The sequence below is a fragment of the Corvus kubaryi genome, unplaced genomic scaffold (genome assembly GCF_017639235.1).
Source record: "Corvus kubaryi isolate FWS band 111438036 unplaced genomic scaffold, C.kubaryi_AGA036_p1.0 76, whole genome shotgun sequence".
In the NCBI taxonomy this organism is placed as follows: Eukaryota; Metazoa; Chordata; class Aves; order Passeriformes; family Corvidae; genus Corvus; species Corvus kubaryi.
The window spans coordinates 2,320,000-2,347,172 of NW_024582063.1; the positions used below are offsets into that span (position 1 = coordinate 2,320,000).

The 27,173-nt window shown below is 40.0% G+C and overlaps 1 protein-coding gene across 8 annotated transcripts in view; it reads right to left on the reverse strand.

Annotated features, from left to right (window-relative positions):
• Positions 1 to 26,700, reverse strand: part of CLIP4 (CAP-Gly domain containing linker protein family member 4) — a 32,664-nt gene extending 5,964 nt beyond the window's left edge. For 2 of the 8 annotated variants that reach the window (XM_042051464.1, XM_042051471.1), the window contains exons 1-14: positions 26,617 to 26,682; positions 25,240 to 25,280; positions 22,996 to 23,057; positions 22,264 to 22,410; positions 19,194 to 19,333; positions 18,273 to 18,366; positions 17,225 to 17,386; positions 13,948 to 14,066; positions 11,490 to 11,726; positions 8,099 to 8,234; positions 7,237 to 7,377; positions 3,606 to 3,689; positions 751 to 891; positions 199 to 327 (exon numbers count right to left, since the gene is read on the reverse strand). In XM_042051464.1, the coding sequence (XP_041907398.1) occupies positions 199 to 327; positions 751 to 891; positions 3,606 to 3,689; positions 7,237 to 7,377; positions 8,099 to 8,234; positions 11,490 to 11,726; positions 13,948 to 14,066; positions 17,225 to 17,386; positions 18,273 to 18,366; positions 19,194 to 19,333; positions 22,264 to 22,396 (1,516 nt within the window). In that variant the 5' untranslated portion in view covers positions 22,397 to 22,410; positions 22,996 to 23,057; positions 25,240 to 25,280; positions 26,617 to 26,682. The other 6 variants (XM_042051466.1, XM_042051465.1, XM_042051468.1 and 3 more) reach the window with 6 other exon arrangements.
• Between the last annotated feature and the right edge of the window lie 473 nt (positions 26,701 to 27,173).

Here is a 27,173-nt window from a genome sequence, read left to right on the forward strand (position 1 = left end):
GAGAGAGAGGGCGAGAGAGAGGGCGAGAGAGAGGGCGAGAGAGAGGGAGAGAGAGAGGGAGAGAGAACTTGGAAACAAACCAATTTAAATTTAGAAATTTTTTTGAAGGAGTGAGGGAAAAGATGGGTTTCTCTTCACATGCTTGCATATAAGCTATTCCATACTCATCTGACAATATACACAGAGCATTGCACATACCTGGTGCAAATTTTGTTGTCCCACAAAATCTAACAATGCCTGTTCTCTGCCCCACCACCAGTACTCTGTCTCCAACCTGGATTTCTCCATCAAGAGCATTTTTCCTCGTGGTTGGGGAGCTATACAGCCCTGGCCAAGAGAAGAACAAGATCTGAAATTAGTGACATTAAATCTTTAAGAAAGCTTTCAATAGCAAGCCAACTGACTAGTGAACAGAGTATTTACCTCTAACACAGTGTACCTTCAACACATGGCAACACAAATTTTGCTTAGACAAAGATTTGCTTTGTGCCAGCCTGAAAACTGGACTACAGCCTTTTCTCTGCTCTGAAAAGGTACAGTGACCAACTATAGAAACACTTTTCATCTTGAAGATGTTATAAAAAAATCTTTCTAAAAGTTGCCAAACTTAGGTTTATGATTAAACTACTTCACAAGTGTCTTTCTGAAACTAGCTCAGATTCTGAAACAACACAAGAAGTTCTACATAAGTACTCAATGCAGCAGTGAACTCCCCCCTGTGAAAATACACCTCAATACAACAGACCATACCAGCACTCATCTTAGATGAGGCAGAAGACACTCGAGTCAGGGCCTTTTTACTGCTGCTCGTTGAGTTCCGCTTCTTGGAGTAATTCCGTTTGCCTTCCAAGGAGGTAGTAGAAGAGGAAGAGCTGCTGTACCCAGGAAAACCTAAAGACATAAATGGAAGTTGTCCTTCAGGGATCATATCTTGGAAAAGGATAGATTAGGCAGAAAGGAAAGCTTTTGTAAATATGGAAGTTGTCTGCTCTCCATGGAGGGCAGAATACCAAGTAAAGAGCCAAAGCCAGAACTTGTTACACAGCGTTTGCACAAACACCTGTCAGGAATGACAGGAGTGCAAGTGACCCTGCTGTGGGAATATGGTGATAGAAGAGGTCTCCAAAAGCCCGTCTTTATACTCTATGAAGTTCATCTGAACAGTCCCAAGCATATTTATTAAAATACATGAGCTTTAGTAACAAGAGATCATACCACCAGCCTTTCAGCATCCAGCGTACTACAGATTTGATGAGAAGTGGAAGGAAGGTGATATTATGTGAGTGAATTATTGCCTGGATTAAAGCCTACTATATTCCATTACAAACTGTAATATTAAAACCTGTACTATAAAACTAGAATGGGAAATAAATCACTTTTATCTCCATTTGCAAACCCTAAACTGTCCAATAAGACTTATGTTCATCTTTCCTGCCTCCTTTTCAAGGCTCTTCCTCTTCTCCCCTTTCCTAACTGCTTTTGCCCAAAATGAGGCAGGGTATAGCAAGACACATCTATGCCTCAGCTTATCAATGTGAAAAATTAAGATAATATTGCTTATCAAACTTTCCAGACTTTTGAGAGGCTTAATCCATTAGTTTTTGCAAACAGCTTGATAACAACGCAGGGTTAGTTTATTTGATGTCAATTAGTCCTCCAATTTTGCAAAACAGTAAAGAACTGAGGAAGGCAAATGCAGTGGGGGTCCAAACAAAAGCTGAGGACAGAAATCTGAAGGCTCTGAGATACTCTCTGCAGCTATGCTACAATGAAGAAAATGCAAATTACTGCCTGAATGGTGACTAACAGGTAAACTTTGGCTCCATGTCCAAGGTATAAATACATGTGTGCGTTTGCAAACACATGCTACAAGTCCATCCTTAGAAGCCAGTCCAGGGACAGATTCACAGGAGGTCAGACCACCATTTTTTCAGGAATGCAACAAAAACTGCTCCAATTCCACCTGTCATCAAGATACTTCATTTTGTGGGAAATCACAGGGTGGGAGAAGGAAGAGCAGAAAGGACTTCAGCAGGTCCAATAATTGATTCCTCTTCCTCCAGGCAAAACAATTATTTGTTATAACACTCCTGACAGGTGAGTATTTGGCCTGTTCTTAAAAATCTCCCATCAGGGAGATCTCAAGATTTTCTCAATAGTGTATTTCACCACATAATTATCTCCAATGTTACAGGGGTTTTCCCCTTAATATAAAACCTCAATCACCACTGGTTTAGATCAAGGTTTTTTACTCCCACTACACATACAGAGTGAGTTATACTATTCCTTTTATCCCAAAGCTTCCAGTTTTATGCCTTTCATCTTCTGTCTTTTTAATCACACAATCACAAATTTCAAGTCTTTACTCCTAAGTCATGTTTTATACATCTAGTTATTGTCGTGTCTTTTCTGAATTCTCTCTGAATTCACAACTATTCACTCACAGGAGATATGAAAAGATGCTTTTCTTCACAGACCTGCTGGAGCAAGTCCAAAGGAGGCCATGAAGATGTTTAGAGGGATGGAGCACCTCTCCTACATGGAAAGGCTGAGAGAGTTGGGGTTGGTCAGCCCCAGAGAGGCCTTACTGTGGCCCTTCAGTGCATGATGGGGGCCTACAAGAAAGATGGACAGACTTTGCACACGTGCATGCAGTGATAGGACAAGGGGTAGAGGCTTCAAACTGACAGAGAGGAGGTTTAGATCAGATATCAGGAAGAAATTCTTTACTGTGAGGGTGGGAGGCACTGAACAGCTTGCCCAGAGAAGCTGTGGATGCCCCTCAATGATCTTTAAGGTCCCTTCCAACTTAAACTATTCTGTGATTCTATGACTTAAAGAAGGCATATCCAAATTCACACTTCAAATTATTTCACAGAAATACTGTTTTTACCAACACTTATGATTTTATAGACAAAACTTCAAAGGAGACACGACTTTTAACGTTTGTTCAAGACAGCTGAAAGTGAGGTCCCTTCGTGTTTCAAGTTCAGCAAAGTACTGCTGTAGTAGAAGTTGTTATCCAATTGTGAAACTAGATAATTGCAGAGAATGATTCACATGCAAAAGGCACTCTTTAAAAGCCAGTTTCATTTTTCATGTTTGAAGCCTGCCATGGTGAGTCTGCCATGATACAAGGCCAAGCCTGTTAAGCACTGTTAGATGGTAACACTTTATTACAGAAGCATGAACATACAGATAGAGAAGAGAAAAAAATGCCAACAGAATATTAAAATCTAGGCAGCAACAATTCAGGGCAAAAGGTCTCTCTCACACACCTCAGCTGGTAATTCTGCAGATCCTCTGCAAGATCATTTATTAAGAGCCAGCTTTAAGGGCTTGTCTATGTTCTTGCCCAAGTATTCAGACAGAAGTGGTTACCAAAGCAACACAGAATGCCAGCCAAACATCCACACAAATTACTTTGCTCCTAGAAAACTAAATGCCTACAGCCTGCTTGGGACTTGAATATAATATAAACAAGCAAGGCAACTTTTTTCTATAGTGTAGATACAGGGCTTTTACAGAGGTAGGGCAGCAGTAATAGTGCCATACACAGAATTTTTCTTAAGATGTTAAAAAAAAATTAAAAATTAGTTCATTACCATCTTTTGCGGGTACAGTTTTTCCCCTGTTAGCAGTCATAAAGTTGTTTTCAGAAGCATTGTCTCTTTTTGCCATATTTAGGCCTATAAAAATAATAGATACAATTAAATATATACATCCTAACAAATAATAATTTTACAGAAAAGTCATGTACAAAAACAATTTGACAGATTTGCAGATTATTGGATGCATAGAAAAATTGATAAAACTGTACAATTCCTTAGACACTTGATAAATGGGTAAAACGAGACTGCAGAATTGTTTTGATGGATAAGCACAGATATTAAACCCCTTAACACACTAAACCAGTCCAAACTATCTTGCCAAACAATAAACAAATGGCCAACAAAATACTAATTTTTATACTGAAGGAGTTTTATTTAAATCTTTCAAACATTCATACCTGTAACATTCACTTTTATAGTACTTAAGATCTACTATTCACCAGGACTAATTTCACAATTTCTGCTGTAAAAGATTACACATCAAGGTTTTGAGAGAGATTTGAGATCAGATCTTCATTCAGACTACAAATAGTGATGTAAGCATGCCAATATGATTTTTAAGAGCCTAACTCTCAGAGCAGCAATGTTGTGGTATGTGTAGCAACTCGTACTCCCACCTAAGTTACAATTTGCAAAAAGTCATTTTGCATTTCTGACAGTTTCCTACCCTAACTCAATGAAGAACAAACTTATCTATGATTTACCCACTCCCTGTCATGAAAGAAAAATCACATCTTTTATATTTATTTATATATTAAAATACCAATTTATAGACATAAAAGTATACAGATTATTTCTAGAATTTAATTCCTTGCAAATTCTCCAGGAATATCTTAGTAAATGGAACCTCATTAAATTGAAACACTTAACTGGTATCACAGCCAATTGGAAATTACGTTAATGGCTCAAGAATAAATGTTGTGGTGAGGATCTTTTTTATAGAGTATGTAAAGAGTAGAAACTGCCATAGTACATCAGATCACTGTAATCCCTCCACAGCTACACACAGTGTCCTTCCAGTACCACCCTCTCATCTTAATTCAGCCACAGGGACTGAACTAGTTTGCAAGGGTAGCGTATTTACCAAAATTTTATGGCTTAGCCATTAAGGCACCAGATCAAAAATCTAGTGTTTGTGATTGATAACACATATCTTAATTTTATCTCAATAATCCTCTTCCTAGAAACTTGGAAAAGATCTTTTCTCTTTAATCTGATGGATTATTCAAATCCAGTAGAACCTAATAAAATTTCAAAACCCCTACACAATATTATAAATATATTTTACTTTGCACCTTATAGCCTTATCTACAAAAAGCGTATTAATTTTTCTTGAATCATTACTATAGGAACCCAGAGTGCCAAGAATATTTCTCTGCCTGTTTTTAAGGGTTCTTACCCCCCTGAACAACACTGTTTTAACCTCCAACCTTGGAAAAAATTACCAACAGTCAGACAAGAACTAGAAAATACAGTGGTGTGAATTAGGTGATAGATTACTGTGTAAGATTGTCACAGGGTGAAAATTTAGAGGTTTTGGGCTTCTCTTTGTAGTAAATAGGTAAGAGTAAAAAATACCAAAATAGAGGATTCTTGTTGTTCTCTAAACCTTCTTCTCCTCCTTCTACTACTCCATGTTCTGCAGTAAAAGTAGTTTGGAATGATTGGATAGAGAATTCCACAGTTCCTAGATGTGTTACTGAATAATTGGTAGGAAAGTGAAAATAATGTAGATTTTTAGTAACTATTGGTTAAAATATCTTTAAAAGACTGTGTAAATCTTGATAATTAGAGACTTCACTCCTGCTTTTCTGTGCTCTGTGCTGTACCTGGGTCACGCTAGTGGCTCTGTTCCTCTGATAAGACTTCATAAACAACTATCTGGAAGCATTGAAACTCCAGGAAAAGCCTCAGTTTATCTTTGAAACTCCTCGCAAGGACTTTTAGAAAACTCTCTCCCATCAGGAGGGACTTGATTTATGGCACAGTTCAGTGTCAATTACAAACCAGTGCATCGCAGGAAGAGAGTTTAAAGGAAAGAAATGTGACCTGGTGATGCACATAAACACTGCCAACCAATATTCTGCCTCTGCAGCGTTGTCCTTCCCCCCTCCAGCCAGCCAATCAGCCAGGCACGTTAATTCCCATGGACCTTTGGGTGCAAGGACTCCCTGCCAGCAGCAGCTTCCAGACACTCACATCCAGTGGATGTAAACTCTCCTGGGTAGATGCTGCTTAACTCACTCTGATTTCTACCTTAAAGCAAGGTATCAAATGTTTAAATTTTACAGAGACACAAATGTATTTTTGTGACAGAAAAGGTGGTTTATGCCCAAACTGCCTGGAAGGAAGCTGTCTGTGACAAAGGAAAAGTCCCTCCCATTATAGTTTAATGGGTTACAAACAGTTCACAACAAAGTGAATCAAACAGTGGAAAATACTTAACAGAAGTCATCAGCTTGGATCTGCTCCTGAGCAATACTCCCAACAAACTGCTTATCCCAAGAAGCTTTTTATGCAAGATACCCATTTATAAATAGCTTGAATTTTGTGCTAATTGTAAATACAGACACTTAAAACTTACTCCCCCCTCATCTATGCAGAAAAGAGTTACATAAGTCATCCAAAAAGCTGTCAAAATGCATCTTTTCCTGGCATCAGTCTGGTGCATTGTTTCTATACCCTGCATATTACTGGTGTTTTAGGGTACTTGGGTAAATTCAACGAGAATATGTGTTATCTTCCATCCCTTAAAGCTGTGCTGCCTTAGTGTGAGTCACCTAAACAGGGCTCAAAAGGCAAAAGAAATGCTAATGAAATATTTAATCACATTATTACATAGGCAGCCAAACACGGAGGGGGCCAGATTTTGCATGGCCAGCACTGCACACAGCAGGGAAGAGTCAGTTCTCCAAACAACTTGGAACCTGAACAGTCAGAAAACATGAATCTTTCACTCCACAGGGAGGGAATTCACACAGAAGGATTAAGTAATTTGAGCAAATTACTAAGAAACTAAACCAGAGCCAGAGACTGAGCCCATAACTCCCATCAGTAGACTGAGGCCTTATTACAAGGAAAACCTCTCTCTTCTAAATTGGCATTCGTTTTACTCAGATAATTTAATTAGCAGATAAAACACAATGAGTTAAATAGTTCCTTGATCGTGTTGCCAGAAAATAAATCTCTTCAATTTATAGACATAAAGGTATACAGATTATTTCTAGAATTTAATTCCTTGCAAATTCTCCAGGAATATCTTAGTAAATGGAACCTCATTAAATTGAAACACTTAACTGGTATCACAGCCAATTAGAAATTACGTTAATGGCTCAAGAATAAATGTTGTGGTGAGGATCTTTTTTATAGAGTGTGTAAAGAGTAGAAACTGCCATAGTACATCAGATCACTGTAATCCCTCCACAGCTATACACAGTGTCCTTCCAGTACCATTTCACAGGCCAGTGAACTTCTAACCACGAGAACACGGAGTTAATAAAGACCTTATCACCTTCTCATCTCAAGTTATGAACTAATTCCAAACAAGTATTTTAATACCAAGATTTACTAATTCTTAAAGATTAGTATCTCTCCATCCTGTGTCAACATGCAAGAAAATACTCACCAGAATTCACTTTGGAAGTTATGTGTGTCACATCTACTTTCTTGGATTTGACCAAAGGTGAAGACCGCACAGAAGAGCTTCGTACAGAGCTTTTTTTGTGCTCAGAAGCCTTGCTTATTTTGGAAAGGGGTGCAAAGATACCTGGAGAGAAAATTGTATGTGCCAACAAAGAACTGTGGATAATGTTAATGCAACAATACTTTCCGTCTACTATCTCTCACAGCAATTAATTTAGGGGTTATTTTTCAGCCCCAATCATAGCTTGCTATGCTGACAAAGCACTTGCAGGGTAGGAAGGACAAACTCAAATGAACAGTGAAACCAAAATTCTTATCAAGCAACTTGAACAGAGTAAGTTGGAAGAAGTCAGTAAGACTATCAATTAGAATCTCCTTTTTGTCCTATCAGTCCTATTCAGTCTCCACGGCTACAAAACACAGGAACTTTGTATGTCCTGTGTGTCCGTGGCACATCAATTAAAATACCTCAAGCTCAAAGTTAGAAAACAACTACAAGCATGAGTATCTTACCAAGGAAGACAAAGCACATAAAGGAACATGGCTATTACTGTTACAATACAAACAAGAAGTTTCAACAGTATAGGTGAAAAACCAGGAAATCTCACAGTTTCAAGGAAACAACCAGAAATTTCCACTGCTTGGTTTTTTCAGTGGTTTTGTAAATTATTGGAGCCAAAACAGTAGGAACAGCTAAAAGAACCAATAAATCAAACAAAGCACTACAAAGACAAGCAACAGAATGTGCTACCTGTTTTTATCCTCCCTGAAGGTTCCTATCTTCCAGTACTCTTTAAAAGTCGGGGAGTTTAAAAATTTAAGAAAAAAGACAATAAAAGCTGTACCGCGTTTTGGTGCACACTTGAAGTACTGGACTTTTCCAACACTTCCATTGTTCTTTCCTTCTGGTTCATCCAGCTCTACACCAGCCCACTGGCCACTGGCAAATTCTGTTGTGCCACAAAATCTTAAGGTACCAACCTACGAGAAAAATCAACACAGAATGGGTTTGTTAAACAAGTTTTGTTCATGAGAAAATAGTATAGACTATGAAAGAGACAGCAAGTCATCTCCAAGCTTTTCATCACAAAAATACAAACATCATTTCCCTCACTCACATTCCTACCTTTCAACACCACTCAATACATTTTCCAAATCGTCTTAGTCCTTCTGTATTTTGCATTAAACACCAGCCATGGTTATGGACAGATCTCATCACAGACAAGAATTAGACAGTCAGAACCGCTGTAAACATAGCTCTACGTCAGCAAGGTACAGAAGCACACGACCAATGAGAGGTTTTACTTTCACTGTTTATACAGCAAGAATTACAGAATCAGGGGCTAGGTATCTTCCTGAACTGCAGCTTCCCTAGAAATATTAGATTAGAAAAATCTGTAAGGGCATAAATACATACATACAAGTATATATATTTTTTTATATATATAGCCAAGGTTCAAGGGTAAACTTCAGAGCATAATAATTTTTTTTCTTTGGAAAAGATTCTTAAGTTTTCTATTCCCTCCTTATGACTAAACAAAATTTTAAAAGCCAGCAAATGTTTTAAACATTTGCTGTTGCTTCAATATATACTATGAACTCTGAACAGATAAGCATATGAAGATTATCAAGACAGACCAGTCTTGCTGGTGGACCTCATTCTCTGCAAATACATATTATAAGATCACACACTTCAACCAAACAGGGGAGGAATAACTAAGCGAGATGCATTTAACATTGATTTAAATTCCTTTTTATATTTGATTTTTAAATTAGTTTTAGTAATAAAAACCTTTGATCTTTCAGTTGCTCAGTTTTCTTCATCTCATGTGACCTTAATACTATTAGTTCATTTTACACTATGACGCCACTGTTTAATCCAACCCTCAGAGAGAAAACAGATAGAAACAATTTTTTTTTCTATAAAACCTTTCAGCTGCTCTTTCCTAATGTCTGTAAGGAAATAAACATGTCCCAGAGCCTGCTCTCTTATGCTGAAGATCTCCTTTAAACTTGATTGTTATAGGCAGGTATGTCACACTAATCTAGACTCAGACCTTTTAGCTACCAACACAGGCTCAAATTCAGCCAGAGGAAGTTCAACCAAGCAGCCCCACAGATTCCTACAATTCCTTCACTTCCTTTCCAGGCACCAGCCGAAGGGCACTTACTGAGCAGAGAGAAGAGATCAGCCAGTACCTTAAACGAGAGGTGGGAGATGGCAAAACTGCAGCTCTCATTTTGCCCTAGGACTTGGCCAAGCAAGGAGCCGAGGATCTCTCTCACATGAGAAAGAGCAGGAGCAGTTTTGTCCCAGCTGCTGGCTTCCCTGCACTCCCATTTCATCAGATGTGATCCAAATGGATACTCAATCTAGCAGAGAAGGAGCTGGTGGAGCTGTGGGGCCCCAAATCACGTACACAAACACCTGCTTACACAGCTTCCTACCCTGTAAGACAACTGGAATGACAGGCACAGAGGAGCCAAGAGAGGAATCCATTCTCCCTTTGGCATCTACTGTTTGGCTTTCAAGCTTCATTAAAGCTGACATATTAAGAGACTGCAGAAGCACGAAAGAGAACAGGAACCCGTAAATATAGCTCCAAAAAATGCTGCTGTTCCAAGTGCCCTCATCCCAGCTTCCATATTCTGCAACGAGAACTCATCCAGCAGAAGCTTAAAAACAGGGCACCATTTTCATCATCCTGTTTTCACTTTTGCTGCACCCTGCAGGAATTTAGGAGTATCCAGGGGGAGGGGAAGGCAGGGCTGAGAACAACTTCTCCATTCAGGCTAATGGAGAAAAGGGGTGGGAAGCGATGTGGGAGTACCGCACAACAGCTCCTTGCACACAAAGGAAGGAAGGGAGGAAAGCTGATGTGGAAATGGAAGTTCAAAAAGCACAATCACATTCCTCCTTCCCACCTGCTCTAGAACAGATTTGGCTCCCTTAAAGAAAAACACGCTAGCTGCAAAGCCCTGCTGGCCTGTGGCAGCACAAAAACAGCTTCCAACAACATCTCAAAAAACACTGCAACAGCACAATCGATCAGAAGAATAAACGTAACCAAACCCAGGCGGGCTATCCATGCACAGTGAGCCCATTACAGCACAAACGGTTCTGCAGGCCTTACTCAGAGGAAAGATACACAAGAGCACCAATTTCATCACTTTCTTGCTCTAAAGCCTCCACTAACTTGCACTTACGTTATCTCCCCTTGCTGCCACTGTGATTTCTTTTAAAGAAACTTCTGTCTTTAAAGAGTAAGTGGCTTTCTGTACATACTTCAGTTAAAATGCCTTCTGCATAGTTACTGATTCCTTCACTTTTCCTGACCCAATTTCAGGAATACACCAAATTAAAATACACAATGGAAGCTGCCTCACATTCTCACTGGAAATCACTTTAGAACGTTTCAGTTGTGACAGTTACAAATCTGAAGTTACCTTAGGAAAACTACTAAAGCTAAAGCTGTTCAAACATAAAATTTTGCTCACAAATGCTTTCAATATTTACCAGGAAAAAAAAATATTTCTTTAAAAGAGTTCTAGCACTGTTAAATCATTTTAGATCCCTTGCTATCAGAGCAAATAAAAAGTCTGAATACTGAATGCAATATCAAGGTTACAGTTTTCAAATACGTTTTTAAAAACGTGGCTATCATGGTAGCTTCTAAAAGACTATTCAAATTTGAGCTAGACCTCTATTAGCTATATTCTTACACTTCCACAGAACCATGTAACAACCCTGTTGGCACAGCACTGCTTCAAAGATTTTAGCTGCATTGCACCAGTGAAACTGGGTTACTATAGGCTAAGCAGAACTAAAGGGGTTTTTTTTTCCCTGCCTTCTGGAAACTATCAAGAGTACTTCATGAATGCACACTCCTAACAAAGCTGGGCAACTCACAAAGTAATTTGTGAATTTTACCATCACTTTGATGTGACATCAAAAACATTAATAAAAGTTGAGCCATGCTGTTGTACTATAGGAGAGTGTTAAAAATCATTCACAGACACAAAATGCAGCCTATGCCTGTCAAAACTGCTTTTCATAATAATGACTTTATCACACAATTCTTCAGCTTATTACTTTCTGTAACCAGTTCCTTGCTGCCATCCAGTGATCACACCTTCAAGAAAGCATTTCAGACCCTCTAACTGAAGTACGTCTCCAAAGGGGCAAATAAATGGACTGTAGGAGTTATGAGGGCAGTACCAGGTTGGTGGCCATACCTTCTGTCCTGCAATAACAACACGGTCTCCCAGCTTCAGGCCAAGCGATAAAAGCATGGCCCTGCCTGTGACGTGGTCGTAGGTTGGAATCATGGCTTTGGAGATGTCACATGAGAGAGGCACTGCATCCAGCAGTATCTGCTTGATTTCCTTTGCACTGGCTGCTGCATCTGCCATTTCCAGTGGCATATCTACCGGATCAGGAACCACATCTGCTGGAATCTGCCCTTTGTCATTCTGTAGAAACATAACATGGCACAGGATTTGATGTTGTTACAAGATAAATCTCATCAGGTGAAACCACAGCATTTTATGGAGTGTTTAATCCTCTTTATTAGATATTTTTCCTAGAATATAAACAACTATGAAAACATCCACACTTTCAAATAAGGATGCCAAAACATCCTTAGATAGATAAGCTAGCATGTACAGCATCTCGTCTTTGACAAGTAACCAACACTTTCAAATTTAAGAACATTATTAGGGCTCAGAACACCTGAAACAAAACACCTGTGTGTATCTGTGTACCTAAACACAGACTTAGGAAAGCAAGGCATACTTCTGGTCTGTAATGCCAATACCGAAAAGCCAACTCCTTCCAAAGAATATTCTTTACCCCAGCACAAAGCTTACTCCTTGGCGAGGCTTATTCCAAATGTAAGAGGGAGTTTAAATAACGTATGCTGCATGTATAGAATATACAAATGTGATGGCTCACATCAGTATCTGAATAAATCTGTACAGGTTTATCGAGATACAGACTATCCTAGGAGAGATGGATTAAGGACAGAGCTCTTTCCAAACATGTCCCATTCCCAGAGAGCCGTGACTGTGAGTCCCTGTATGTCCTACGTGACAGGAGAAGCTGCTGAAGTACCAGCTCCCCTGGAGTTAACCTCAACTCCCGGCCACTTGCCCAGACAGCAGGCACTATCAGGCTGCTCCAGTTCTACCTACACTCTAGCAAAGCCACTGGTGTGGAGCTTCATCTGTCTGCCCATGCTCACAATGTTTGTGGGAAAATAACCATCTCACTCTTCCAAATTAGTCGCAACTGAGCCCCTGGACTTGGATATTACCAGAAGCTCCAAGAAGGAATGATGCACAGTAAGAGTGAATTTGTTTTGGTCCCTTCAAAACAGAGTAGAATTTCAGTGTTTCCTGAGCTCCCTCTCAATCCATCTCAAAGCTAGAAAAGTACAATTCTGACTCCGCATTTACAGTGCTGTTCCCATATAATAATCAAACTCTACACACTGTCTCTAGTCAGAACTTTATGGCAGGTTTGAAGAATTCAATATCCACCATTCCTTAAAAAGCTCCAATCACTCTGTAAGTAAAAACAGAGTTGAGTGGGGAGTTTGTTTTGAGTTTCTAGTCATCACTTTACAGATTATTTTGGTCACATCAGTCCCACAATTCAGCCCACCAGGTGCCCTGCAAATCTCTGTGCCAACACAAAGCAGTACCGAGCAGTGGCAAGAAGACAAAGTGGAAGCTCAGGATTTCTCAAGGGCACAGACACATTTGCCAGCTCAGAATGTTTGTGCAACTACAAAGCAGTCCTCCCTGTGACAACAGACTCCTAAATATACAAACATACAGCTGCCAGAGAACTTGACACACATACACGCACAGTGAATAAAGAGACAAAAACCAAATCTTTTAAGAGATCTAGATTGAATACCATGAAAAACTGTATGGACAATAATGTTCCAGGAGACTTCACACCAGTGGTGCTATATAAGATAATGACTTTTGAGTACCCTTGAAACAGCTATAATTTCTCCTTAAAAAAAAAAACAAACCCAAAAAACACACCAACCCTCCATTTGAAAACAGAGAACTGAGATACTGCTTTTGCTAAATTCAGAAAACTTTCCAAGCCCTTCCCCCGCCACAAAAAATCAAACAGAAACCCACATAAAAAAACAAACATCCAAATCAAACACAAAACTCAATCAAAACCCAGGATTTGTGGCTAGACATATATAGCAACACTTTGACTGTAACCTATGCCTATTATTAGGTTACTAAGCAGAGCAGGTGATGTTTATGCATTATCAGTTACTCATGCTAACACCAGGCTTAATGCTGAGCACAACACTGCATTTCTGGAAAGATTACACTCCTCCATTTCTGAAAAGATCCCTCCCTGCCATGACAGCTGTTGCAAGACACCAATGAGTAGCAATAAATGAAAGCTCAAACAACAAAGAGAAGAAGCTCCTGAAAGTTACTTGAACTAATGAACTAGACCATGACACAAAAATACAAACTTCAACACACAGGTAGGACAAAGCATATAAAACCATCCACTATGAGTTGTAAATATTTTTTTCTGAGGCACTATCACTCCATGTAGCACACCTTTAGCTACTCAAAATCCTGGACAGACTGTTCAGTTTTTCCAGGTACCTTTTTCACCTTTTGGTGAATCTACAACCTAACTCCTTACCCTAAAGGCAGGATTTGCTCCATGTTCCAGTAAACACTTGACAGCTCCTGTGCATAGGTTAAATGCAGCAATATGCAAAGCTGTTCCAAAATCAAAATCACTACAGGTGGCATCCACATCTGCAATTAAACATCACATGTGAGGTATGCAAGTCTGTTACATGAACATTTCACCCTACAGATTCCTAGGGAGGACATTCATTTCTACAGTTTATGTCAGCATTTATAAAGAAACCCCATTATTTATGTACCAAATGCATATGAGAAGCAATTCTACATAGAATATCAACCTTATTTGCATCTGCTTATTCATACCATGAACCAATCCAGAAGATGAGCATGTACTTTCACTCATTTTTAAATACTGATGACTTAACTGCAAAATTGCTGCCACTCAGGATGCCCAATCTACTGTGCCAAGATTAACAAGTGAGTAACTTCAGGTTTGCAAGTAAATTAATGTTTTAATGTTTCAGAAACATTTATATTTTATTGCTTCTAGGTGCCAAACATTAAAATGAGATGCATCTTCAACCAGTTGTTTTCCCTTGTGAGAAGGCAGTAGGGTAAGGGAAACCTGATTATACATCTGCTTTATATTGATTTAATTACTAATGGCCAAGAATGAAGTAAGAGCTGGTGATTGTTATTAATTTCTTTGTTTTCAAACAATTGCACTCTGAAGGGTCTCACACTGATAGTTTGGAAAATGGAGCACTGCATTTGGCTGGAAGAGATTTAGCACAATATATATTTCTATCAGTTGTTCCCAATATATCTTTCAATCCGCTATGAAGTTATTACTGTTCTAGAAGATTGGAGTTTAAATGTCTGTTTAGTCTGAGGCTCCTCTCTTAAATTACACAAGAGAGATGTCATTTTGAGTCAATTAGGTATAGGACTGTTAATTAAAAATGCCAGCTTATTTAATACACAAACCAAAATACCACAAGTATGAGCAGTAATGTTCCAATTTGAAATACTGGTGAGGAACACAAAACTTTCCACCTCAGGGCTGAAGAATCTCCTCGTATTTTCCAGTATCAGTCTCCATCCCAAAAAACACTAGCCCTTCTCATAATGCCATAAACAAAGTATATCCCAACTGCATCAACATCCTTACATAGTTAGACTAAGTGAACATTTTGGGGGCAAATAAAACATCAACATATATAGTAGTTATATATGTCTGTACATACATATTAAGTTCATACATACTAATAAAAATTGACTCAATTTTATAAAGATCGAAGGTAACAAATTTGCAATCAAAATTTAACAGTTTTGCAATTGCACTGATTGAACACAAACATGAAAAAAGACTGCATTCACATGCCTCAGTCATAATGAGAGCTAGGTATGCAGATGTACCCTTTATACACCAAAGGTCAGAAGACATCACCAGTTTAAAACCATATAGCAGCTGAGGAGCTGTATACAGCCATTGAAACATCCATGGAATACAGCCAAACATTTTCTGCACACATAGGAACCAACTTCCAGAAATACTGGTCAGTAGCATCAGCTACTGAGACAGCAACAGTTGTATGTACTCCTATTTTGAAAAACAACTGATGTGTGGTTTGGTTTTTTGAATTAGATTTTGTGACTTCCTCAGACTTGCAAGCTTCATGCTTGGATTTTTTGAACAGTTCTCTCACAGCTATGATCTAAGTGGGCATAGTAGAGGTGACAGAAAAAAGATAAACAGAAAAAAGATAAAATGTTACCCAGTAACTACCCCCAAACTATCTAGAGGAAAATAATATACAAGTTTTGTATTTAAAACCTCTAAAAAGCCAAGATCAAACTTGCTCTCTCTTGTAACAACTGAGGAGTAAATCTGTATAAAGAATTTAACTACAGAGTGTCAAAGAAAATAGTTTAGCAGTAAATCAAAAGGAAACACCTGTGCTTCACAATGGGTGTCTCAGAGTCAGCACACCACCGTCTTGAAAAGTTATTTATATGTTAACAACCATTTTTTCTCCAGTTCACTATGGACCCATCCAAAGCATATTCACCCTCTACGTATGTTCTTCCTTCTCTGCAAGCTGCCTCATGAAGTATGGAGCTAAAATTATTCTATTAATTCAGACTATCCATTGTTTCCACGTCACAGGGCAAATAATTTTACATATTTCCTGAGATAAAAAACATCAGCTGCTTATCCAAGAATTGCCAGCTGCGGAGACGGAGATGTTTAACCGGAGTGGTTTCCTTGGAAATCTACACAAAGTCCCACCCCTTCTGTAGGAACTGCACAGGAGGAGAACACCAAATGCAAATGAGGTTCGAAAGGAGACCTAAACTGCTGATGCAAATTATGGAGACCAGGCTATTGAAATGTGACGTGGATTTAACTACTATGCAGTCTGATTTTGTCTTTTGTTACCAACCCACACTTGTCACCTCCTAAGCACTTCCTACCAGTAAGAGCACTGCTTAACAATTACTTCCATGGAGAGTCAAGCTGTGGTAAGCAAGCCTTGGGTATTCCAAAAGCCTACCAGCTTTTCAGAATGTTGAGATAGAGTCCCTAGCTAAAAAATCCTTTTGCAAAATGGCACAATCAGAAGGATATCCCGTAGAACAAATTAACATTTGTACAATTTTAGTAATAAAGTTGCTTACTGGTTTTGCTGTCCTGACCAAATTAGAAACAAACGGTTCTGGTTCAGAACCACTTCTGTATTTCCATTTGCATTAGTATAAATAGGGTTCCAATTACTAATCCTTCATAGTATCATTCCAAAATATATTACCTACTTATGCCAAGCACTAAAGTCAAATTATTGGACCTCCTACATAGCTGAGAAATGGGAAAAACCAGCATGTCAAAATTGCCTCAGTCACAGGTTTGCCACATGCCATTGCCAAATTCCCACTTCTCCTTTACCCTTCTCCCAGCATTTCAAACATACTTCTCAATGTTTAAGCAACCTTAACCACATGACTTTACTAGAATAGTTTTATCTTTGGTTTTCTGCAAACATTCTCTTAGCTCTCAATAACTTAAGATTAACCTGTTTGCTTTCCAGTCTATTTGAAACTTCTATTGTCTCATAGAAAGCTAAAGTTTAAAAACCAGCAACGGAAACAGTGCAGTAAACCACTAAAAAATAGGTTAAGAGAAAAATGAACCAATGAGACTAAATAAAATAAGAAATTATTTGTGTATAATAGATAAAGAAACACCACACTTACAGACCACTATACACCAGCTTAGGATCTACAAAATACGGACAACTACATGAAACAGAGGTAACAATGCCTACCTTTTGGCTTTGCATTTTTCAAAATAACAGTGATCAGCTCTGGAACATCAAAGTAGGCTGCATAATGCAAGGCATTCATATTTGTCCAGCGGCTGCGTAAGCTGCTGTCAGCACCCAAAGCAATAAGCTGTGTTGCAAATTTTACAGCCGTTTCAACATCACCTGCAGGGTAATTTTTGTCAATTATGCATTAGTGATTTATTTATTTGACCTCAAAAAACACACACATGTTTATGTGTAACACAAAGTGTACATTAAGCCATTCAAACTCCCAGCAGAACTATTACTATGCCTTTCTTTTTAGGATTAGGATACAGAAATCTTTACCTTTTATCATAAAGGGCTGAAATCTCTAGCATATAGTAACACTACTTTTTCTTCTCTAATATAAGTAATGTGTCAGCCATCAAACCCAGGAGTTTTAGTATCTGACAGAAGAAAAATAATTACACATCACAATGCTGAAGTTTATGTTAAAAGATCTGCCAACACCAGGGAAGATGACCTATGCCAGACCTCACTCAAACTCAGAGGAGAAGTGGGCTCAGGTCAACAAAAAGTAACACAGAAAAGTTAATAAGGGTGTTCAAAGAGTTAAACATGCTCTCATTTCCAGTATTTATGATCATAATAATGCAAACGAAATTTATTGTTCTCTTCTGACACGAACAGGGTGAAAGAAACAAAACAAAGAGAACAGCCAGTCACCTAAATATTCTGCTGTAAGAAAACTATAGCACAGACTATTGCAAACTTGCATCTTGCACTTCAGTCTGAAATTGCCTTTGCTACCCAAAATATCTGTTTTAGCTGGTACTACTGTGTGCAATACCTATACCACTAACTCAGCTTGCTCCCCACGGCCACAGCCATAACTGCACCGCCTAACTGCAGTTCTGCACCTTCCCTGCTCATGGCCACTAGAAGAGAGAAAACCACACAATAAGAAAAGAAGCTACTACAAGGAACAATTCTGTAACAGGCAGTGGGATTAGTTTATGTGAGTCAGTTAGGTTTTTACATCTATAATGACTTTTTTTTTACTCACCAATGCCATGAGCCCCTGATTTGCAAGTGTAATGCAGGAGGGTCATATCAGTCAGTCCATCTCTGTCATTCACATTGCAACCCCTTTTAATGATCTGACAGGCAAGTGGAAAACAAGCACGATTTAGCTCTGACATCAGTAGTATTTCGTAAGTTATTTCACATATATTGACTCCTGGATTCATTGCAAGGGCTAGTAACAAAGAAGCCTGCCAGAAAAGACTCTCACTGCAGAACTAAGCAACATACACAAATGTAATAAACAGCATTATAACTAACCTTCAATATTTACAGGTTTTAAAGGTTCTTTATATTGCTCCTTCTAACATATACTTCACATGCTACAAAGTTAAGCAGTTAACTGCATAGGAAAATGATTTATGAAGCTCTTCCCTTGTTCTTTGATCTCTCAACAATTAGCCCCCACTCCCACACACCCCCAAAAAGAAGTCCCCAGTTATAATATGGTAAGGTTAATATTCACTACACTTCCCCATGTGTCCAGAAAAGCCTGTAATCCAGAAGAAAAATAAGAAAGTAGGATGAAATTACTAAAAACTCATTTTGTGCCTTGGAAATATTGCCCTTAAGGTCAGGGTTAAACCGTAACTTCATATATTGGAGTTTGGGATTACTGCTAAGTAGGAAATTGAAACACCAAGGTGAAGAGTCTCAACAAAATTGCCTCAAGAGAAACATTGTTTATACCATCTATGCAAATGTACTGAATTTTATCCATCATCATTCTCTTTCCAAATAAAAGCTGACAACATATGGAATACAAGGCATGATCAGCCTTGGTAAAAGGCAGAAACTGTATCTGGATTTATGATTAATTCTGCTTCTGAATGAACTGGTTTTATTCACTCTCAACACAGTATCTAACATTGAGAGCATTCAAGGATCTTCATTTGTATCTCACCTCATTCCCAATAATATCAATGTTCTGCTGGACCTGTGGAACCCACTGCCTCAAGATAGCAAACAATTCAGAAACTGATGTTTTGGGGTTGAAGAGTATTTCTTGGCATGCTGCATCATTGGGATCGAAGAAGGAAAACTCTGTCAAAAAAAAAAAAAAGTCCTTATGTAAAATCTTGACGTTTAACATGCATCTAGTTTTTCAAACTCAGAGGCAAAGAATAGCAGAGAGTCACTTCACTACTCATCACACTGGAAGAATCAGAATGATGAATTAGTTCAGAAAATTTTTTCTAACATCTGCTCTATTTTTCCTTTAATGCTACTAAGGTCTTGCTTATACTTCTGAAAAAGCTTTCAATCAACAACCAATACAATGGTGCTGCAAGAGTGACTAAGTTTAGGTAAGGAGCAACAGAGATGGACAGTGATTCTGCTAATAAGGGTTTACTGTTGTTCAAGGCAGGCAAAGGCTGCAGGTTCCAAGCTGCTCTCAAACACAGACAAGCCTATTGATCTCTCAGGGGTCAACTGCATACATGATTTCTCCATATGCTACAAAACACGTCTTTTCCTTCTTCTTCTTCTTCCACCACACTTTACATAGAACATACTAAAACATAAACACACGCTCAAATCCAGAAGGCATTCTGTCACCTCCTCTATTTTCAGATATTTCATAAATGCATCAATCCCAGCTGGTGGCAGCTGCAGGTAACAAACACCTTCAAAATTCAGGGCACCAAACCAAGACAAGAAAACAAACAAAAAAAATTTTAAAGATTTTAAGCCTCGTGTTCTTTCAGGAAACCCAAACCTCAAGTGTATAAAACACCTTATTATAAAAGTATATGTCAGGTTACTCACAGGTGTGTGCGCGCGCATGTCTACACACATTCTCTACTTTTGATCTGTGGAATTTCTTCCAGCTCTGGAAAATTATATGAAGGAATCTGGATAGCAATGGCTATGAGGAGAGGGAATGGAAGCAGAGTCTACTGCCATTGGCAAATGAATCATGGCAAACACTGAACTTTTACCCCCACTGCAGCTATCAGGGAGTTGTCTTTTAAACAGGTTTCGGATAAATGTACAGCGTCAGCTCACATCCATCACAGATTCATGGCTTTCAGACAGGACAGACAGGTTAAGCAAGACACAGCATCACCCATCTGGGTATGTGACATGGTAGAAACCAGCCCTGGATGAATCATCCCAACCTTTCCCCAAAAACAGAGTACCTGATTTCTAGATTGGATTAACAGATAAAAGCATGTACAGAGCTCGCTTCCTGGCTGTTTAGAGTTCCTCAAACTGCATCACCTTGATTCAACACGAATGGAAAAGGAGGACAACTTCACTGATATTTAATATGAATTTTTATTTGCACCTAGCATATAAAAACCCCAAACCCCTTATATCCCAGCACTACACAAAGTGTGCTTCTTCCCTACATCCCATGCATCAACATCTACTGATTTATCCACTAATATTTACCTTCCACATAAACTAAAGTTGATCTACAGCTGAAAGCTACAAAGTAAACAGCCAACTAGAAAACAAGATTAATGACCTTGTATGATATTCACAGTTCTGACTCTACTAGGAAGATTTCTGGCTACAAACCTGATCCAAATTATCTATCAGAAATCAACTCTAGCAGACTGTAACAATCAGCATGCTAGGGAAAAAATCTGAGACTGTATCAAGTATTAATAACAACCACTCTAAGTGCTTAACAGGAGATCAGCTCTAGTCTTTGCAAACCAAAGCAATGCTACAGAAAATCTGTTAAACCAGTGAATCCCATGAAAGGATAGCAGTGGCATCTAGATACTTTAAAATATTACTTTCTCCCCCTCTATCTTTGCCAAGTATTGATTACAGTGCTAAACTATATTAAGGAAAAACAAATGCACTGAATGTAAAGGCCGAGAATCTCTCTCTGTTATGGTTTAACCTCCTTTACCCAGATTCAGCAGTTACTGTTACACAGGTGACAGCAATCTCCTATAAAAGGAATTTTTTTTATTTAATGAGTAGGCAGAGAACAGGTAGGACAGACAGTAGTGGCATCGTAGGGTTATAGAAGATATCACAACAAAACAATGCTTAAAGAAGGCAAATAGAAATTTTATCTAAGAAAGCAGAATGGAATAAATCATGGCAGTACTCAGAGTAGAGTAGGAGAGACAAGTGATGAGAAAAAGGCCATGTAAAAACCATGTAAAGACACACCTTCATGTACTGAAATATATCATATGGAACATTTACATTCCCAAGCTCAGTTAACTTATAAAATGGGTCTTGAGAATGCTGAGTCTGTCAAAGACAGACCACTACACATATTTATTTTTCCTGAATATAGCTGATGGCACTAACCAATGCATGGGAAACACAGAGGTGGAGGGAGTAATTTTTAATGTATATAGATGCTATTATCATCTTCTGCAACATTCCAAGGCATTACCATTGTAGCTATCAGTGAAGCTCCTTACCTACAGTGACATTTTAACATATTATATACTGTTAGAAATTTTATTATAATTTATACATGTGAAGACAGTTATCGAAGACAACAACTATTCTCAAAGCTGATCACTGACACTTGGTATAATTTTCTACCACTCACTTTACAGTCCTTACTACCACAAACATACACTTCCAACAGAAATATCCCCTTCTAGTCCACTGTTTACACACTAAAAGCACAAGAAAAAGTGTAACTCTAGGGGTTTAAAATGTGATATAGATTAACTTCCCTTACCTACTCCAATTTTAACATCTTAACACAATATCCAATTCTACATTGAGATGAGAAAGAACTACAAACATGTGACCACACATGCACAGAACTGTACAAAGGAAAAGATATAATTTATAGTGTATGCAATAGGAAAAATGGAAAAAGCTTCAGGGCTTCATCTTTCATTTCTTTTAACAGAGAATCCACTTAATAAGAACACTTTTTCTGGAAAGAAATAACTAAGAGTTTATAGCTTTTCTTAAAATTTATTATTCAAATTTATTCCCTGCTGATCACATACTCACTTTCTGTTTAAAGTACATACCACAGTCTGAAGGCATTGGTGCTGCAGCAACAGAAAAAGTAACAGATGTTTCAGAGTTTGGAAATAAGAACCGTTCTCTTTCAACAAGGGAATCTCCTTCGAAGGAAGGTTCTGGGAGATCCTCTATGGTCATCTTCTAGAAAGCCACTTTAGGAGGGAAAAAAAATTAATAAATAACCTCATTAGAAATACTTTGGATTGGTTCTATCGTAGTAAGATATAATGTGCAACGAGACTAAAATCTCAAATTTGCAAACATAAACTATTACTGCCATTACATTCTTACAAACTAATAAATTAACAAAGCTAGTAGAGTATGGTGTCAAGGTTAGCCAACTTCTAGTTTTGACTTCCACCACTAAACTGGCACGTTATTAATAGAAAACATCCTATTTCTCCCCAGTTTCCCACTTGAGCAGTGAAAAAAATACTAATGCTGTATTTAGCAAACACACAATTAGGATAAATGGATTAGCATGTTTCACAGCTTTATGAAAATGTGAAGCATCAAGTACCTGCCCTCATACTCTGCATGCATATTCCCTCCCTTCACCATGAGCAAGAACATGCTACCAGCTACTGCTGCCTCCTCTTTTTAACTTCTCAGCTCTTTCATCTTCCCACACACAGCTGCAGACAATTCACCACCGAGTGATTTACTCCTGGACTCACGATTCCGTATCAGCTCCTTTCCCAGCTCTTCTCCTCGATGTTTTAAAATAGCACACTTACCACAGCACTGTAACCTTCACCCTCGTGTTGTTTCCAGTCAACTTCCCAGGCCTTACAGCAATCTAGGAGAGAGAATAAAGACTAAATGGTTGTACAATTACAGTGATAAAACCTAACAACCAGCCCAAGTTACATCCTAGTTATGGTTCACAGCCTAAGATCAGAGGCAAGCTGGCTACCACTTGTAGGGCATTTTCATCAGGAAAATTCATTAACAAATAACAAAAAAAATCATTATTCTTAATAGCAACAGACATGATTGCACCATCAAAGGCTACACCCCACAGCTGAAAAATTGTAATTCTGCATCTTGAATTATCGTTATTAAACAGTTGGAATAAAAGCAACGTTTGTACTAAACAACCTACATTTTTATTCTGGAGACTGCTTACAGTACTCTTTTCTCAGGAATTTGTTTAGCCTGTCTGCTTGACAGAAAGAAGCCATTGAGCTTCAAGGAATGTTTGTTTTTATTACATTTAATCTATACCCAAGTAAATACGAAAAACTAAAGGAAGACTTATTTTGGTTTTTGTATATAACACACAGCAAGCTATATGAGTAGATTTACTCTGGTATTTCCCCAAATAAATCTGTCCCACTACTTGGGACCTCACAATCAACATGCTAATATAAAAGACATTTTAGCAGTGCATTACAGATGCTAATCTCAATGTAAATAAATTAAAGCCTCCTTTTCTTGCACATCATACACAGTTCACCTTGTCCTCAAGTTGGAAATAAAGGTCCACATGAAAAATGCTCATTTTTCTCCAACTAGTTTATTTCCTTAGTCTTATACAGCTGTACAAATTCATGTTCTGGCATGAACATCAAGGAGGAGGACACTGGAAGGACAGGACTATTTTTTCCCACAGCATTATCAAATTTCATTGGCTTACATGTTCTTTTATTCAACAAGGCAAAAAATATCTCTAATTATTTCAATTAATATTTTCTTACAGTCAGGAAAAGTTAAGAGGTTACATTTCAATGGCTTAACAGACGTCATAAACACGACAGCAACAGCTTTCTTGTGTAAGGGACTAGAAAGTCTCTTAAGCTGCAAATGCCTAATTAAATTTCTTTTGAAGGGCAACAGTGAAATAAATCTGCTACCATCTGATATTTCTTCAGAAGCTTTGGCAAAACAAAAAGCTTTGTAAGACACATGAATCCACAAGTTTCTCACAGGCAGCACCTGAGATGCTCTCACAAAACGCACAAAGGAAAAAGATGCATGAGTACAGAAGACATATTAGCTGAGCCTCCTGAGCTGGAAAAAGACACAAAAGAAATTAGAAGCTTTTTGCACAGCCCTACACTGAGGGAACAAAAGGAACACAATGAAAAGTAGCCAGACCTGATTGAGCAGATGGTAACAGGAACAGGTGAGATTTTGTAAAGTAGGACAACATAAGTTGTTGGAACTTGAAATCAATGGAGACACTTCCAAATTAATACAAGAAAGACTGTTTACTGTACACAGGAAAGCAGACCAAACAGAACACAACCTGTGCAAGTGGCCAAGGCGTCTTTTATTCTGAGGGGCCAGAGGCAAGAACACGATTTGCATTCCGCCAGAGCAGAGCAAGCAGGGAAACAACCCGTGCTGTCAGGTGAATGGCACAAAAACCCACGAGCTACAATGCAGATGCTGGCCCAACTCCATAAAGAATGAATTCACATGTCCACAGGAGTGCCCACAGGAGTGCCAACACCCCCAGCTGAAGTGTGCACATCCTCACACTGCGGAGTTTTCATTTGGCTCTAGAAACGTGCCACATGTCACGACAGAGCACTGAACCACGCAATGTCAAGACAACATGTTCTGCACTCACAACCACCTCCAGAGGCTGCCAGCTCAGGTGTAAGAACTTCACAGCTAACTAACACCACACACACAGAGCTGGAAAAGCAAAGGAAAGGAAAAGGTTGAAAATTACTTCAAAGAAAGTGAAAAGGCAAACACACGCCATCCTCATAATGACTTCTGTTGTAAGCAAAAACAAAACTGCCTGAGGTATTAACAATACCCAAGACATACTTTTCAGCAAGATTTGGCTGGAAAGTCCTGGTGAAATGGAATGGGAGGCTTCCAAAAGAGCAGTGACTTTCCTGTAATAATAAGAAGAGTTTAGAGCAGAAGCTATTAGAAAAATTACATGAAAGAAAAGACAGAATTCTGTTCACAGCACTGCCAAACTACCACTGAGCCTAGTTTAGCACAGCAGAGTATCATACCTACTATTTGCCAGCCATACGTTCTTCCAACTGAATTATATCTGAAAATGAAGAAACAGAAATATCAGGGGAAAAAAACTTCAAAGAATCATCAGACGCAGACACCCTTTTTTTGACAAAACTGAAGAGCAACTGCAGGTTTCCTGATATCCACACAGTACACAGGAATGCATGGTAGCTCCGCATATACATGAAAAAGAACTTCCATAATAGAGAATCCAACTTTTTCAGGTACTAGTTTCTAATCTGTGTTAAAGCACAAAGCTTTCCTGCAAGTGCTGTAAGAACTTGCAAATGTTAAAGCACTTCAAGCGCCAACATACAGTTGTGCTGGGCTTTGATAGCTGAACCTGTCACAAATGTGATGCTATTTTTGACAACAACTATGCATAATGGACTCTTTATCATGTACTTAGATGTGCTCCAGAAAAATTAAGTTCAGAGAACGAGTTTCTTGCTCATACACCATCTGCCCACTTCAGAACATTTACAGCACGAATGGTAGACATATTATACACATGTAGGTACACTCTAGACTTGGGTGGTGTGCAAGGCCCTCCTGCAACATGGCAGTGTTTTCATAGAATCACAGAACTGTTAGGGTTGGAAGGGACCTCAGGAGAGCATCCAGTCCAACGCCCTGCCAAGGCAGGGTCACCTGGAGCAGGTGACACAGGAGCGTGTCCAGGTGGGGTTTGAATGTCTCCAGGGAAGGAGACTCCACAAGCTCCCTGGGCAGCTGTACCAGTGCTCTGCCACACTGAATGTAAAGTAATTCCTCGTGCTAAGGTAGAAATTCTTGTGTTTTAGTTTATGGCCACTGCTCCTTGTCCTAACACTGGACACCACTGAGAAGAGAGTCAGGCACCAACCCCTTGGCACCTGCCTTCGAGATATTTATATGCATTAATGAGATCCCGTCTGTCTTCTCCCGACTACACAGGCCCAGCTCCCGCGATCCAGTGACCTCCACTGGACAGGCGTTTTGGCAAGCTGGAAGTCTCAGGGAGCTCAAGTCCCGCACTCTAAAGGCTGTTTCTGCTCGCTCAGAGCTCCCCAGCACACGGGCAAGCTCCGCTCTCACGGGGCCGTACCAGAGCGAACCCTCCCGGAACCGGGGGGCTCTGGGCCGCCGCCGGGGCACGCAGTGACACCGCCCCGGGTCGCGCCCGCCCCTGGCCCGTGTGCCGCAGCCGGGCGGGGGGGGCAGGCCGGCCGCGGCCCGCCCGCTGCGGCGGTCCCTGCACCGCCACCCCGCCCCCCACTACGCGCCGAGGGAGGATGGGAAGCGCCGGGAGAGCGCCGGGAAAGCACCGGGAGAGCACTGGGAAAGCACCTGGAGAACACCGGGAAGCGCCAGCCCCGCCCCAGCCCTACCTGCTCTCGGCCGAGCGCACCGCGCGCCGCCGGGGCCTCCCGCGCCCGCCCGCAGCCGAGGGAGCCGAGCGAGGCCCAGGCCCCGCCCATCCCCGCAAACCACGCCCCTTCCCACCCCGCGGGCAATGGGCGGCCAGCACCGCCCGCCGCGGCCCGCCCCGCCCGCGGACCGCGCCCCCCGCGGCCGGGCGGGAGCGGGAGTGCGGGGCGGGAACGGGCGCCTGCCCCTGCGGGATGCAGCGAGGGGCCCGGCGGGAGAGGCCGCGCGGCGATGGGAGGCGATGGGCGGCGATGGGAGGTGATGGGCGGCGATGGGCGGCGATGGGCGGCGATGGGCGGCGATGGGCGGCACCGCGCTCCCCGCCGCCCGGGTCAGCGCACCGGCCGCAGCGCCAGGCTGGAGCCCCGCGGCACCACCGGCACGTTTCAGCACTCGGCTCAGGCGTCAGGACTCCCCAGTTAGCGCAGTAGCCGGGTGGAGGAAGGAAAGGAGCAGCTCCCAAGAGGGGTTTTCCAAGGGTGCTCATCCCATGCCATAAAATCTAATGAGGATCTAA